Source organism: Haliotis cracherodii, unplaced genomic scaffold, assembly GCF_022045235.1.
Source record: "Haliotis cracherodii isolate W230 unplaced genomic scaffold, xgHalCrac1.p SCAF_4, whole genome shotgun sequence".
In the NCBI taxonomy this organism is placed as follows: Eukaryota; Metazoa; Mollusca; class Gastropoda; order Lepetellida; family Haliotidae; genus Haliotis; species Haliotis cracherodii.
The window spans coordinates 24,497,811-24,511,849 of NW_027266297.1; the positions used below are offsets into that span (position 1 = coordinate 24,497,811).

The window sequence follows — 14,039 nt, forward strand, 5'->3', positions numbered from 1 at the left end:
TTAGTCAAAATGACTGAAATATTTACACATTTTATAAATTGCCTGAGAGAATCACATTTTACAAATTGACGGTAATATATACACGCTTACAAAGGAAAAGACCTGTGAAACAACGTCTATCGCTCATTGAAGAATTTCCCAACCAAGACGTAGAGAAACATGAACGAATCGGTTCAAATGAAGGAAAACAAAATGCAAAAACCATAATTGCAACCTACCAAATTTATGTGTATAAATTTTAGGAGCTTCATTGTTCGAGGAATGTATCCGTGAATATCCACACACAGGAACAATATCCCACTCGTCTGCAGCTGTACAAAGAAACTTATTTGATGTCACGTGTCTCTGTAACAATCAAATATTTTAAAAGATATATATCGTTTCGGGATATTATAACCCGTGTTGGTTTCTCAACTGATCACTTGGCGTTCACATAGGTGTCAAGTCTCAAGGGTCGGCTGAGAAAGCCCACGTGACAACTATTTTCATAACGTCCACGGTTCCTAAAAAATCCATTGAGTGATAGATAACAATGAGCAATCAATCAACGTATTATCAGTTAACCCTTTGAACAAAGTATGTTGTTTTTACATCAGCACTTCACGCCATGATATGAGTGTATTCCCTTTGTTTTAGTAAACCTAGACGTGTAAACACTCACTTTTGACATATCCACTGTGCAAGATAACAGTAATAAATCAATCAACGTATTTTCTGTTAATCCTTTGATGACTTGGAACGATCCGTTGATTTACAAAAAAAAGTAAATCAATTGATCATTCAACTCTTGCTGGTCTGCCACGTGCATATTACATAACACACATTTCACCTCACTTCAAACCTTGATTTAGATTGAATAATTACCCCAGACACAATAAATGCCAAATGGGAACCTTTGTCAGGTAATCTAAGTGGTGCTACCACTAATTGTACCTGTAATAAATTCATTAACTGAGCATCAAGTGAATGACGAAAAATACACAAGTGTAGGGTTATACCAGAAAACGTGGATGACAACAAGGGAGTAGTAGTCGTATTATCGACGCAATCCGAAATCCGAAAATGCTTTCACTGCATAGATACTTTTTTGTAGCATTAAACTATAACCATCTGGGGTATTTCCAAATCCGATGAGCTCCGCCTTTTTTTTGTCTGTTTGTTTAGGCTGAAGAAATTAATTTACATGCGCCCTTTGTCGAAATCTTTATAGATCACAGTTAACCAATCAGTGTTAATGCAAAAATTCGTAAAACAAATATTGCCTCCGGCCTCCAAGTGTATTTAGCTGTCCTTGCAGACGGTAGCCCAGTCTCTGGTCCCCCTCAGTTGCGTTGCGTATCATCCGGGTACTCACGGGGGAAAAAACAATAACAAAGGCAACAACCAGTCCGGGGAATTGCGTTAGATCAGTGCCCCTTTAAACTGCCATACAGATTTCGGTCGATTTCAGTATTGTCAAAAAATGTGTACTGTCAACTGGGCGTCAACAGATATTTTCCATATCTTTTCATGTTTTAATCAAGGTATCACATGATGCACTTCGCGAAGTAAGACCCGTTTTATTACAATATAGATCTTAATTATCGATCAGATCGTCTACAATGGGTGTCGCCATTTTGTTCGAAGTAAATGCAAGTGATATCAAAGGTGGAATCTGATTGGTCAATAGGAGGGACATAACTCGTAATAGCCACTGCTGGCGCTACGGTCGAACCCAGAAATTCCGGCCTAGTTCGGCAAGGGTGGAAACTGGACTTTTACAGTCAGTAAACTCTCTTTCCTTGGGAAGATGTCTGGATTTGAATCCTGGGCGGGATCGAGTCCCAGATTCCTGATGCTTGATTCTTCCTGATTCTTGGTTTGTCAGCACGAGTAGGAAACGTCTTAAACTTGCGTCCCCATCTAGCATCGGGGTTTCCCCACGCTATGTTGATGTAACGCCGTCATGTAACCGTTAAAGTACAGATCAAAGCGGCGTTTTGTAACATTTTGTAATTACTTTGTGACCACAAAAGAACAGAAATGATTACATAATGACAAGTAAAAACACATAATAAATTATGTAACAATAACTTTATTCCATCTCGTGTTCCTTGACGTCTACTCATTGGTAGCATACACATAATAAAACGTAAATAGATGTATAAAAAGATATACATATCAATCACCAATTGTTAATACATTTCTTCCACTGTGATACTGTTACCGTATTGCCTCTTTTAGACGCTATGTCGTCCATCAAGCACGAGCTGTTGACCGGCGTCTATTTGAAGCAGGTACCTATTAAGAGCCCGGCGTCTATTCTGTTTAATGCCGGCACAGTGACAACTCACTACCTGTATATTTTAGAATATTGTATATCTTCGGTATCACGTGACTGAAACCTTGGGTCACCTAGTCGTTGGTATAGCCGAGTGTCAGCAACCAACTTTACTGCAGGGCAAAAGAAAGTATACGCTTTGGATTGGACCAACAACTATAAACGTTATCAAACCGTTTCTATGTTGAAAACGGTCGCCGAAACGCAACTATGATACCCGTATTAAATACATCACCATCGAATACTAGTAACCATTTCTTGTTTGTTTCCGTTTTAGTCACCATCAAACATGGGCGTATACTTTCTTCTGCCCGGAAGTTTGTATAACGTGCACTTCACAAATATACTGCGTAAATCATACTGTGCGGTGTACGTACAGCGGCCTTTTGTTAATCCGAGCAGTTTGGTTTAACCGTCTTAGTTCGGATAAAGGCTTTCTACCACATGGTGACTGATGTTGACTAAGTATGAGGGCCGTATAATGCAATATTATACTCTAATTATATCATAATGCCATGTATCATGTCATATACAATAACTGTGTTAATATACACATATACATGTACAATCATAAAATATATCTTGATAGAAGACTTACTATTTAGAAGCAAAGTATTTCCTATGATGTCACAGGATTCATACCGTAAAAACATTCCTATAATGTCACAGGATTCATACCGTAAAAGCATTCCTATGGTGTCACAGGATTCATACCGTAAAAGCATTCCTATGGTGTCACAGGATTCATAGCGTAAAAGCATTCCTATGATGTCACAGGATTCATACCGTAAAAGCATTCCTATGATGTCACAGGATCCATACAGTAAAAGCATTCCTATGATGTCACAGGATTCATACCGTAAAAGCATTCCTATGATGTCACAGGATTCATACAGTAAAAGCATTCCTATGATGTTACAGGATCCATACAGTAAAAGCATCCCTATGATGTTACAGGATCCATACAGTAAAAGCATTCCTATTATGTCACAGGATTCATACAGTAAAAGCATTCCTATGATGTCACAGGATCCATACCGTAAAAGCATTCCTATGTTGACACAGGATTCATACCGTAAAAGCATTCCTATGATGTCACAGGAATCATACCGTAAAAGCATTCCTATGATGTCACAGGATTCATACCGTAAAAGCATTCTTATGATGTTACAGGATTCATACCGTAAAAGCATTCCTATGATGTCACAGGATTCATACCGTAAAAAAACCATATAGCACGTAACGTAATTTGTGTTTCCATATCGTAAGTAAATTATTCTTTACATCATGCTAGTTGGTATCAATGTCACTCTCTAGATTTATAGGTATTCATATTTCTCATCGACGGAAGTGTATTATGGTAAGTGAAATATACATCAACAACATACCCGAATACTTGACAAACATCGACCAAAGAGCATTTGAATTGGGGACCAACTATTTTGATATTTTAAAAGGAAAAGTCTGTTCTCGAAAATGCTGGAAAAAATAATTTGTACTCAGGTTACAAGGGTTAAAAAGCAATATTAAACACCCCAAAAGGAACAAAAGAAAACGGATAAAAATCTCAAAAATTGTTCAGAAAAAGCGGTGGGGTAGCCTAGTGGTTAAAGCGTTCGCCCGTCACGCAGAATCCCGGGTTCGATTCCTGATATGGGTACAAGTCCACTTCTGGGGTCTCCCGCCATGATATTGCTGTATTATTGCTAAAAGTGGCGTAAAATCATACTCACTCACGCACAGTCACTCCTTTAAAACAACGAGAATTTTTTTAATGTTTTTATGCAGGGAAACAAAAAATAATCTCTCGAACAAAGCACCCCGCCAACTTATTAAATGATCGGTTAATAAACTGCAGTGAGATCTCGCTAAGTCAAGTTCTTGGGACATCGAAAGGCTTTATTTAAGAAATTATTTTTTGAACACAATGCCATCGAGATCAAGGAATTATCCACGTAACCATACTTATTTGTAGAAGGATCTATGTTCTATGTTCTATGTTCGAGACACGTGATTGTAATACACACACACAAACACACACACACACACACACACACTCACACACACTCACACACACACACACATGTACGTGTGCTAGATAATTAACAGAACACTTGCAGGATTTGACCTGTAATTGACATCGATGATGTACAAATATGCCATATGATTCCACTTTTTCAATGAGAGGCATGTTGTTTCTTTTTTTCAAATTATAAAATTTCTCCGTTTGACGGACTTATGAAATATGTGACACGTGAAATAATGACACAGTTCGTGTCATGTGCCTTACCGGCTGGTCTGTCTCCCAAACCCTAGAAAATGAATGACAACATGAATCCAACTGATTGCTTCAGCTCTAGGCTGAAATAAAACATTGTTCTGGGCTCCATTTGGATTATATTTTATATTTTGTGGATATATATATTATTATAACTTTTTTCTTGGACTAAATGTTCGTCTACTGACCTACCTCATCTGAAATATCATTGTTATATAGGTAAGGCCACATATTATACTCTTGTTTCTGATTTCATCACTAACTACCGTTTTCGACGTAATGACCGCCCAGGGCGCTCTCAAGATTAGAAAAAGGGGGCTCTTATTAGAATATTATTCTGGTGAAAAAACAACAGGGTTGAAAGATAAATTTCGTGGTTTATGCTGACAGCCTGAAATGTTTATATACGACATATATATTTTTCCAGAATTTAATTGCCTGTAATTAAGGGTGCATATAACACACGAGTGCGTATTATACGCGAATAAATGTCTTGCGTACATTCATCAATCCGAAGGGGTGATAATTGGGATTGTTCATTAGTCAATATATTAGCAAATATCGCCGTGGGCGCTTATTAGAGCGGGGCGCTTATTACGTCGAATACGGTATTTGGTTAACTTTGCATCATAGTCCCATGAAAAATGGTTCATGGTAAATGAGATCTTTGAACAAGTGCTTTTCGTGTGTGAAACATAGATATAAAGGATTTGTTCACTCAAATAAACCGTTTTACAAAAAAACAACTAGAAACAGAATATATGTGCATATGCCGGCTTAATATGTTCAATCCTTTAAATGAATACAAGTTCGTCTGTACTGCGATATACGTGCCCATGCAAACGTCTGTGAACCAGTTCCGTTTTACATGTCAAGTGTCAGTTCTGCACGTGGCGCCCGGGATATTGGTGAAACCAGTACACAATGAAGTACGTTGAATGTGTGAGCGATATGTTGACGGTTTGGACGCAACTCACCCTAGCCACCTGCTTCGGAACCAGCTAATGTCCTTCGCTGCCACCACGCTCAGGCAACTTCGTTCTGTCACTCAGAAACATTCTGAGGACCTTGTTTGACAATCCAGTTCTCGTAAACTTCCGCTTTTCCCGTGTGAAGTGTCACCTACAGCCACACCCAGCCACAATGAATTCCGGCACGATCCGAGTAATCACATTAAATTGCCTATCGTAGTATATGATAGTCATGGGAGCTAGTAATATGGGCACACACGATGCATGAGGAATTGTCCCATCGTTGTTTTGGATGTGATACATTGTCTTCATGAACGTATAGTTAGTAGTGTTTTGATTTGTCGACAGTAAACTACAATCTCCTCGGCACACTCCGGCTGACACAGTATTTGGGGCAATGATCCAGAACCAGCTGATCGCATCAAAATTCACATCCCATTCCATGCGGCGACAGTCACGATCATCCACATCTCCGATGCTATTCTGGGTTAAACTTTGAAAGAAATACAACGATGTGTTTTGGAATGTGTTCCTCTTGCGACGCGCATGATCAAGCGTCTGTGCCGCAATGTGTTGATACACTACCAGGAACACATCCCGAGCCGACATGTGTCGAGTGTGTGGAAAGTGAAAGTGAATTCGGCTGCGATTTTCATTTCGTGTAGTAATCACTTCCTCCACGACATTGAATGCGTAGTAGTTGTCAGAAAATGATGCGTAATGTCTTTCCAGTGTTCCTGAATAAAAAAAGAGAAAACTATTATTTGAGAAAAAAATGAGAGTTGTAAGTGAAGGGGTGGTTTCCAGCAATATCACGGCGGGGGACATCAGAAATGGGATTCACCCATTTCACCCATTTTAGAAATCGAATCGTCCTTTCACGAGCATAAACTTCGACCAATAGACAATTAACAACGCCATCATTAATTAGAACCTCGTGCGTCTGCAATTCGTAACTCTTAAATTTCTGGTGTCCCCCGCCGTGATATTGCTGGAATATTGCTAAAAGCGGCGTAAAACCAAACTCACTCACTCACTCACTCACTCGTAACTCTTAATATAACATATTATTTATTATCAGTAAAACGTTATAGTTAATTTGAATAAAAACATGGCTCCCTTGTCTTTGACTGGGCATTATGTGGCGGATTGTCAGTTAGACATCACTTGGCAATAGCCGAACTACTTTCTCCTATCGCATCACTTGGTAGAACAATTTCACGATAAACGTGTTTCGCTACTGGGATTTGAACCTGCGAAGGCTAATGACTGCAGTCTTCTGCACGGCGACATGGAAGAAACTTTATGAAATTAACAACTAAATATTTACATTATCTTACTAATTATATAAACGTTTATGAACAGCGAAATATGTTTTATGCAGTAAGTATTATGTAATTCTTTGCATTGGGCATACGCATGATTTGGTAACTTGAAATAACGCGGAAAAATATCAAAATTACAAGAAAATAATGGAAGCAATGAGACAAAATGAGAAATTTCGAGTTTTTTAAATAAACTTGAAATAATGAGAAAATAATCGAAATTACTAGAAAAAATCGAAATAGCGAGAAAATGATTTAAATTACAAAGTCATAATCCAAGTAATGAGAAAAAACTCGAAATTTCGAGAAAATAAACAAATAATTGAAATAACGAGAAATTTCGATTAAACAATATCCAACCAAAGTGGCACCATTATGCTTCCGTATTCCACGTTAAGATGCAACACGTCGGCAGAACTTACTTCCTCTATACTTGGCCGTGACGTTGACGTGCGATGCATTCACGATCAAGTACGCGTCGTGTATGTCGTTGAGGTTGAGTGATGACGGTATTTCGAATTTGAACCTTCTCCCGGAATCTGCAAGACAATACACGTTACACACTGTGTTATATGATGCATTATCTGATCCGTGACAACAAATATATATTTACTAACGAATATTGATAATTCTAATAAATTCACATTATTACCACACTCTTGCCTTTCAGTATTTTAGATGCGTACCTTTCCCAGTGTGGTTTGTAAACACTAGAAATTGACTGCTACTGAATTTAATTGTGTATTGACATTAAGGGGCCACCGGCCCACAAACATACGGGACAGTACTACCTACATCTGGACAAAGCGCAGAGTATCAGCTGGTACAGCAAGCAAAACACATTATACTGTTAATGTTGAATTAATTTATACGTATATAATGCAGCTATTGAATTTAATAACAGTGCTCGCTTTCTTCAGGGCTAGAAATATATAATCTTTTCAAATCACAAGAGATACAAGTTAACATTTGATGTTTTGTATGGCTGGAAAACGTGCAATTGTATTTGGGAAGAAGAGAATAAAAAAACTAGAATAAAAGGACATACTAGGCAGATATTATTCTCAGATGCACCATAAGGGATAATAGAAAACAGACAAAGTAGTTTCGATCGTGGGATGTAGTACATTCATCCTACTTTAATCAATAGGATTAACCGCTACTTCAGGTAATAACGTATTCTCATGTTATTAACCACTACTTCAGGTAATAACGTATTCTCATGTTATTAACCGTTATTTCGGGGAATAACGTATACTCGTGTTAACGGCTATTAGTGACATGAGGATACTTTATTACCTAAATCGGAAATTCTGCATACATGTGAAAATGCTAACAGCTTATCGGATTTGCTAATCACAACATAAATAAACTGGGCGGCAAAAGAAAGTGTAGGTCGAGTTCCATGATCGATAAAAAAATAACAAGAAGAGGTTTTGTTGTGAATTATAATATAATCAAAGGGAGGGTTAACAAATCATTGATCAACCACAGTTTGAATGGAATTGTGCAATCAAAGGTAATGTACGCTCAAGGTAAACAATGGTGGGGTAAGAAATTTCAATTTCAAAAGTTGTCTGAAATGTCACCAAAAAATTGTCAGACACACTACAAGTTCAATGACGACACAGTTGCTTTCAATAGCATATAGACCTCCAGCTGCCTCAATGCATGCTGTGATACGCCGCCTCATCGATGACGTCAGTCTTCTGATGACGTGGACTGGAATCCGTTGCCACTCGTCTCTCAGGGCCTGCTGCAATTCTTGTCTCCCGACGGGAGGCTGATGGCGTGCTCTAATCTGTCTGTCAAGATGGTCCCACAGCTGTTAAATAGGATTCATATCGAGTGAGGCCAGGGCAAAACGTCAACGTTCTGCGGGTTTAGAAAGTTCCGAGTCAGTCTTGCAGTATGGGGCCTGGCATTGTCGTGTTGAAACAATGTCCCCTGCTGTTGGTTTTGTAAGAACGGAAGCACAACTGGCTGCAACACTTGGTCTCTCTACTGCACAGCGTTCAGATTTCCCTGTATAATCACCAAATCAGTCTTCTGATCTCCACAAATACCGCCCCACACCATCACACCTCCCCCGCCGAATGGATGGACCTCTCGAATACACGTTCCCCTCTGCGTCGATAATCTCGTTCTCTGCCGTGATTTCGAAACAAGTTAAACCGACTTTCATCAGTAAACAGCACTCGACGCCAATTTCTCACTTGCCAGCGTCGAACTTGCCTCGCCCATCGCAGTCTCAGGTTTCAGTACCATTCCTTGGAAAGGACGATACGCTCGGATTCCAACAGCACGAAGTCGTCGTATTACTGTTCGTTGGCTAATGGGATGTCCCAACGTTGTTGCTGCCGTCGCCGTCGCCGTTTCGCCGGTGAATGAGCCGTATCTGACTGTCTTCGAGTGGTGTTGTCACTCGGGGTCGTCCGGTTCTAGGCCTGTCTTGCGACCTACCTGTCTGCCTGTACCGTTGAATCAGCCTGGCTACTGTCAACGGTGTACAACCAAACCTTCTGGCAATTTGGACCTGTGTTGTCCCAATTTCGGCCATACCGATGGCTCTCTCTCTCTGCTCCTGTGACAGTCGTTGCATTTCTGTTGTGTGCTTTCATCACGTGTGGTTATACCCTGCAGACGAACACCTTTATACAGCTAACATGCACGTGCAGTTTATGCCAAAGGCGGGAAACCTGTTTCACCATTTTTTTTGTCACCGCACGAGCGCCGTCAAAGGTGGTGCGTTCGGGTGAGGTGTTTTATTGGTACCTGTTCCTGTGCAGTCATATTCCCAATACCCACTTTCCACAAGTTATCGCTGTTTAGGAATATTACAAATTGCAAACCTATACTTTCTTTTGCCGCTTAGTTTGTGATCTCTGCTTAAAGCATTGCACGATTCCGACTATATCGTGAGTATATGTTTAAAAGAAAACCATGAAGATTAAACAGCAAAACAGTGTTTAACAATCATTTTAACAATGAATGCTGTTGGGTCAAAGATCTAAGAGCTCTGTTTGTAAAACTTGGCTAGATGAAACGCCGACCAGACAGTAGGGGTGTATACTCATAACTTAAAAAGTGGTCTAGTTCAGTAAAATTGTTATGAGTTAAGTTTCAGCACGTTTGTCACAAAAAATGGTAAGTCAAAAAGTACCCCGGATATTTGGTTTGCTTATAAAACTAAATGTGTAAAGACGTGATACAAAAGAAGCCACAGAGCTCCGAAAGATAACAGGTTAAACTATTTTGATAAAAAACAAAAAAACCCAATGATAAACAAGACACATAACAGTTTGGAGGACATAAAAAGAACATAATTCAGGCAGAAAATGTAAACTTTGTTGACTTTTTTTTATATCAGATCAGATCGCCGCGAAAAGCTGCAAAATTACTGATGCGGCGTTAAGCAATATTCACTCACTCACTATATCAGATCAGACAAAGGTTAATATATTGTTAATGCACCGAGGTTATCAAGTGATGAGTGAGTGAGTTTGGTTTAACGCCGCTTTTAACAGTATTCCAGTTATATCGCGGCGTGTCAGCTTAATGTGGGAGGAAAGCCCGAAGTGATGCAGGTCTCAGACGTTTAGCACTTCGGTGAAACCCACGAGCACGGGTATGGTGCTGACAAACCTAGAAACATAATCGGGGCGAACCGGGATTCGAACCCACAATCATAGGTTTCTGGCGTGTCCAAGGGACGCAACTCTGCACAGCGAATCACGGCGCCTTAGACGACTGGGCCACCCGTGCCCCCTATCAAGTGATGAGTGTACGGAGATCCTATATGGTTAAAAGTCCGAGTAATATGTGATACATTCACAATAAATTTAAAACGCCAGAGAATGATAAGTCCCGTTTATCTGCTGAAACAGATTTCACAGAACGTAAGAGGCAGACCGTCGTTTTTCAATGTGTGCAATCAAGGATATACATTTTTATCACAAATTCTCTTTTAAGTGAAATTAATGTTTTACTAACGAGTCTTTGTTTATGATGATGCACTGTTAAAGTTGATAAAGTGTCCCCATTGATGTCCTTTCTTTTTATTTTGACGTTTGTGTGGATAATGTTAACTCCTAGTCACGTATATAGGTTACATTAAGGCCAGTCACGTGACGGCAAGGGGGAGGAGACTTATCGGTAGGGGTCAACAGCTATGTCATCCGTCAACGCTAGAAACCTAATTGCCGCTTACTCTTAGTCCTGCGACATGATTGTGGAATTTATATTGTTTAAATATGTCATCCGTCAACGCTAGAAACCTAATTGCCGCTTACTCTTAGTCCTGCGACATGATTGTGGAATTTATATTGTTTAAAAGTCATGGCAAGTCTAGATCAAACCAAACCAAGTTGTCTTCTTTCGTTGATTCCACAGCAGGGGAGGAAATATTATCTAAAAAAATATATATTACAATTATTTTAAAGAAACCTTTCATAGACTAAGTGTTTGTCTACCTTACTTTAACAAAGACATGTTATTCATTTTATTACATCTGTCACGACAAACGTACAAAAAATAGCAATCTCAGCAAAAAACAAAATAATGTTTATTTAGAACAATAATCCCTATACTTCCGAGAAAATAATTATGAACAATCACTACTTTCAGATTCAGTCTGATGATAAAGTTAGTTAAGCTTTTTGTGATGAACAATGCTGTTACTTTCTTCTCAATCATTACTCAGAGCGTCTTTGTTAATCGATAGGAAACTCTTTGTACTTTGTAAATACTTATGAAAAAAGGTTTTTCCTTATTTCTGTGATATATTCAGATTATTTTAGATTTACCTTTTGATGTAATGAAACCTGTGTACGAGGGCGAATACCAATAACGCTTTGATTATTAAACAGTTCAAAAACAGAGACATGTCTATCAATATAAGAAGTTGTACCATCTACACTAATATAACAACATGGTAAGCTTATAAACAGAAGTTCCTCCAATATGTATGTTTCCCAATTTGTTTGTTTGTTTGTTGTTTAACGCCGCACTCAGCAATGGTTGTTTCCCAATTGGAATAATCAGACACGACAATGGATAATGCCATGCCCAATTATTCTCAGACAAAATGCACACACGTAAAATGTGTTTTAGCAAAATAAAATTCCATCATGTATTTTCCATTTCAAATATTCATAGGTTTCATTCGTTTACCTCGAACACAACATTGTATGGTAAAGTGTAATACGTACTATCTTTTGATCTTGCCCGGAAGGAACGAATAACTGGACTGCGAGCGTACATCTCCCATGACGTCATGTGAATACGCAACATCTCCAGCTTCAGATCCTCGTACAAAAGATGCATAAATGCTGGCACTCTGTCTTCTGATGGGCGATGGCTCAAAGACGAATCGACCTCTGTCAACAGATTCTCAATGGTGGACTCCAGTAAAGCACCACCGTTGAAAGGCATCGACACATAGAGGTATGCATTCAATAATAATATCCAATTCATGATGTTGCTTCCGTTAAAAATGCTCACTCACACAATCCGATGTCTGTCAACCGCTTGTAAAAAGCATCTGGTTGTTGATTGCCGCTCACGTAGATGTCACGTGTTCTAGTTTAGCGCAAGCGCAGAAATACTTTGGTGAGGATATAGACATATAATATCTCAGCAATGCAGTTGTGATGCAGTGGAGGTAACATCCTATGTTATCATTGTAATAGTCAACAGCAGACTATATATACATAAAATCCTTCACTCTCAAAGGTGGTGAGGTGAAATGGAGTTTAACGTTACGTTCAAGATTATTACACATATATAGCGACGTTCATGTACGTTGTGTGTGTGTGTGTGTGTGTGTGCGTGCGTGCGTGCGTGCGTGTGTGCGTGTGTGTGTGTGTGTGTGTGTGTGTGTGTGTGTGTGTGTGTGTGTGTGTGTGTGAGACACCGAGATGCCTTGCACCGGGCAAGGTAACAACAAGTACCACCGTTTTCATGTATTTTGGTTTGACGCGGCCGGGTATCGAACCCACGATCTGAACTGCACAACTATGCGTTGTGAATGCCCAGAAGAGACTCGTTTGAGCAGAAAGCGCTCGCCTATAAATGAATTAAATCTACTCTATTTTTAATATTTTGTATCTACAAACCAGTGGCCCGTTTTCACTTGAGCTACACTATTGTTATCAAAACACTGATTTGGTATCATCACTTTATGATATTGATTCATAAATACATGCTTTTGATATAGCCTGATACAGTTGGAATAGTACAACGGATTATGAAAATGATTTTAATGGCCTTTAACATAACACGGGTATTATCAGCATTCTCATGGGAATAGAGTGTGAGATATGATAATACCGATTTACATTGCAAGATTAATGCCTATTGTGGTAAATTTTCATCGACTCGTCTTGATATATTGGTTATCAAAAGACGCCAGGATGAGATTCTCTATAGACATCCCAGAATTGTACTAACCGACAAACCGATAAATGGGTGTTTGGGGTGAATGTGACGTATTATTTTGCGATGAGAGAATTAGAAAACGGAACCATAAAAAAGAGGTTTCCGCACTCGCGTGATTATCTATATTTACACTTATCCCCGCCATAAAGTACTGGAGTGTTCCCTGTGTGATCACTGCGGCAATATAGAAAGTGTACACATGGAGAGCATCAGTGGAGCATATGGAGAATAGTTGAAAGAATAGTTTAAAAAAATAGAAACATGTTATAATTGTGTGAAACACATTGATTGTACATGAAGCTTTTAGAATGTAGAGGTCGACACCAGTACGAAATCTGTACTGGACCGGAATAGGGCAATGTAGGCTAAACGATATTAAACCAGGCTAGCACCAGTGCTGGCCCAGTACCAAACACATGGTTTGAACAGTATTCCAGTTATATCGCGGCGTGTCGGCTTAATGAGGGAGGATAGCCCGAAGTGGTGCAGGTCTTAGACGTTTACCACTTTGGTGAAACCCACGCGCACGGGTATGGTGCTGACAAACCTAGAAACATAATCGGGGCGAATCGGGATTCAAACCTCGGATCATAGGTTTCTGGCGTTCCTGAAGGGACGCAACTCTGCATAGTGAATTACGACGCCTTGGCGTCCTCAATTTTGGGCCAGTATTGGTACAATGTAGGCAGGTGTTTATAAACATAGGA

At 39.4% G+C, this 14,039-nt stretch overlaps 1 protein-coding gene across 1 annotated transcript; it reads right to left on the reverse strand.

The window, feature by feature from the left end:
* Positions 1-2,089: 2,089 nt before the first annotated feature.
* LOC139479044 (bone morphogenetic protein 4-like) lies at positions 2,090-12,388 on the reverse strand. The gene is made up of 3 exons (XM_071261790.1): positions 12,105-12,388; positions 7,317-7,433; positions 2,090-6,306 (listed from the first exon to the last, which is right to left on the reverse strand). Exons 1-3 carry the CDS (start codon positions 12,367-12,369, stop codon positions 5,717-5,719), a joined length of 972 nt encoding a protein of 323 aa, XP_071117891.1. The 5' UTR covers positions 12,370-12,388; the 3' UTR covers positions 2,090-5,716.
* Positions 12,389-14,039: the final 1,651 nt, after the last annotated feature.

Coding starts and splice junctions, on each gene's coding strand:
- LOC139479044 (XM_071261790.1), bottom strand. CDS start 12,369: ATGAATTGGATATTATTATTGAATGCATACCTCTATGTGTCGATGCCT. Junction 7,434..12,104: donor CCGGGCAAGATCAAAAGATA/GTACGTATTACA, acceptor ATTGTCTTGCAG/ATTCCGGGAGAAGGTTCAAA. Junction 6,307..7,316: donor CACGGCCAAGTATAGAGGAA/GTAAGTTCTGCC, acceptor TTTTTTATTCAG/GAACACTGGAAAGACATTAC.